Source organism: Octopus bimaculoides, chromosome 28 (genome assembly GCF_001194135.2).
Source record: "Octopus bimaculoides isolate UCB-OBI-ISO-001 chromosome 28, ASM119413v2, whole genome shotgun sequence".
Classification (NCBI taxonomy): domain Eukaryota; kingdom Metazoa; phylum Mollusca; class Cephalopoda; order Octopoda; family Octopodidae; genus Octopus; species Octopus bimaculoides.
In genome coordinates, this window is record NC_069008.1 from 885,657 (window position 1) to 887,733 (window position 2,077).

Genomic DNA, 2,077 nt, shown 5'->3' on the forward strand with positions numbered 1-2,077 from the left:
TCTCTCTCTCTCTCTCTCTCTCTCTCTCTCTCTTTCACACACATAGACACACCTATATTAAATAGCTTCGTTGTCCTGGCCAACGCTTGTCATCATCATCATCATCACCAGCGTCTCGAACGCATCAGTCATCGTTGTTACTCTCGAAATTATTGCATTCGTCATAAGTTTCTCATCGCCGTCAGATCATTATGGCTGTCTTAACGACGACTAAGACTACGACTACGATCCCGCTCTGCCGTGACGTAAAAGCACGCAATAATGAAAGCAACTGACATAATATCGCAATCAGCCCCACCGCCACCGCCATCATCATCACCACCACCATCACCAACACTATCCACATCGTCAACATCATCGTCATCATTATCATCATCGTCATCGTTGTCAAACATTAACAGTTTGACCCCCACCCACCGCAAACGAAAATACAAGTTTTCTCACAAAAATTTACATTCGTTGCAGCTCTCTCTCTCTCTCTCTTTGTCTCTGTCTCTCTGCGCCTTCTTCCTCTCTCTCACATTCTTTCTCAGCTCCCCTCTCTCTTTCTCTCTCTCTCTCTTTTTCTCTCTCTCTCTCACTCTCATTAAAAATAAAGAACTACACGAGTTCACCTTTGACCTTTGTCGGGGCAAACAACCATCGCCGAAAATAATATAAAGGTGAGGCAACGGGGACAATTAAGTTTGATGTGTGTGTTGGGGGTGGTGAGGGAATTGACGAAGGTAGCGGTGCTAAGGTAGTGGTAGTAGTGGTGGTGGGGAATGCAAGATAGCGTTGACTCACTCTGGGTAGTAGGGCTAGGGTTTGCGGTTAGGGTGGGGAGGGAGAAGGGGAAGGAAGAACGAAGAAGGAAAAGAATGGAAAGAAAATGAAGACGAAGAAGAAGGCGAAGAAGGAAAACCAAAAAGGATTACGAAGATGAATGAAAAAGAATGAAGAAGAAGAAGAGGATGAAGAAGAATGAAGAAAAATGAAGAAGAATGAAGAAGAAGAAGAATGATTAAGAAGAAAAAGAAAAAGAAGAAGAAGAAGAAGAAGAAGAAGAAGAAGAAGAAGAAGAAGAAGAAGAACAGCAACAACAACAACAACAACAAAAACAAGTGTGCCAAATATCCGTTCCAGGTGATGCAGTTGAAAACTTCTCGACCGTTTTTCTGCTAAACTAGGAGTGGATCTTTGGGTTCTGCCTTCATTAGCTCGACTGATGATAACAAGAGACATATTTCAATATAGTTTGCCCTCTTCAGTGTTGCATGTTACGACAGGCTTCTTTCAGTTTCCGTCTACGAAATCCACTCACATGGCTTTGGTCGGCTCGAGGTTTTAGCAGAAGACACTTGCCCAAGATACCACACAGTGGGACTGAACCATGAACTATGTGATTGGGAAGCAAGCTTTATACCAAACAGCTACTCCTGCATACATATGTATATAAACATAATTTCCCAGTAAAACACACACACACATATATAAATATGTTTTTAAAAAACTGCATACATGTATGTCTTTGTTAGAATTTATGTATTTGTATACATCTGGTGAATCACTTTTCTCTCAGACAAATTCTGACAAAGTTAAAAACATTATTTTTCCCAAACAAGATTCTTCAAACATCAGGAAACAGGAGAAGCAGAAGAACGCGCATAAAAAAAGTTTCAACTCAAACAATCCTGATTTTTCTTCAATCTATTAATCTATGCCTTCTCTCTCTCTCTCTCTCTCTCTCTCTCTCTCTCTCTCTCTATGTATATATATATAGATATATGTGTGTGTGTGTGTGTGTGTATACATAGACATTCATAAATACATACACCCACATATATATATAGACCACAGACACCCATACACATATAATATATACATGTATACCTAGTGTAATGTTCATACACTCGTACGACGGAGCTACAGAGCCGTTTCAAGTGCACTCGTATACCACTAAATATATCACGTAGAAAATATCGCCATGAAAAGATCGTATTTTTGTCCACCATTTTCCTATTTCTTCATCTTTTGTATAAATATAATCGAAACAAACAAATACATAAATAAAATTATACAAAATTAATTTGGAAAA

The 2,077-nt window shown here is 39.3% G+C and overlaps 1 protein-coding gene across 1 annotated transcript in view; it reads right to left on the reverse strand.

Moving 5' to 3' along the window:
• LOC106876963 (uncharacterized) overlaps positions 1–1,224 on the reverse strand; it is a 14,268-nt gene extending 13,044 nt beyond the window's left edge. Inside the window, exon 1 of the mRNA XM_014925732.2 lies at positions 1,143–1,224. Within this exon, the coding sequence (XP_014781218.2) occupies positions 1,143–1,224 (82 nt within the window). The remainder of the gene's footprint in view (positions 1–1,142) is intronic.
• Between the last annotated feature and the right edge of the window lie 853 nt (positions 1,225–2,077).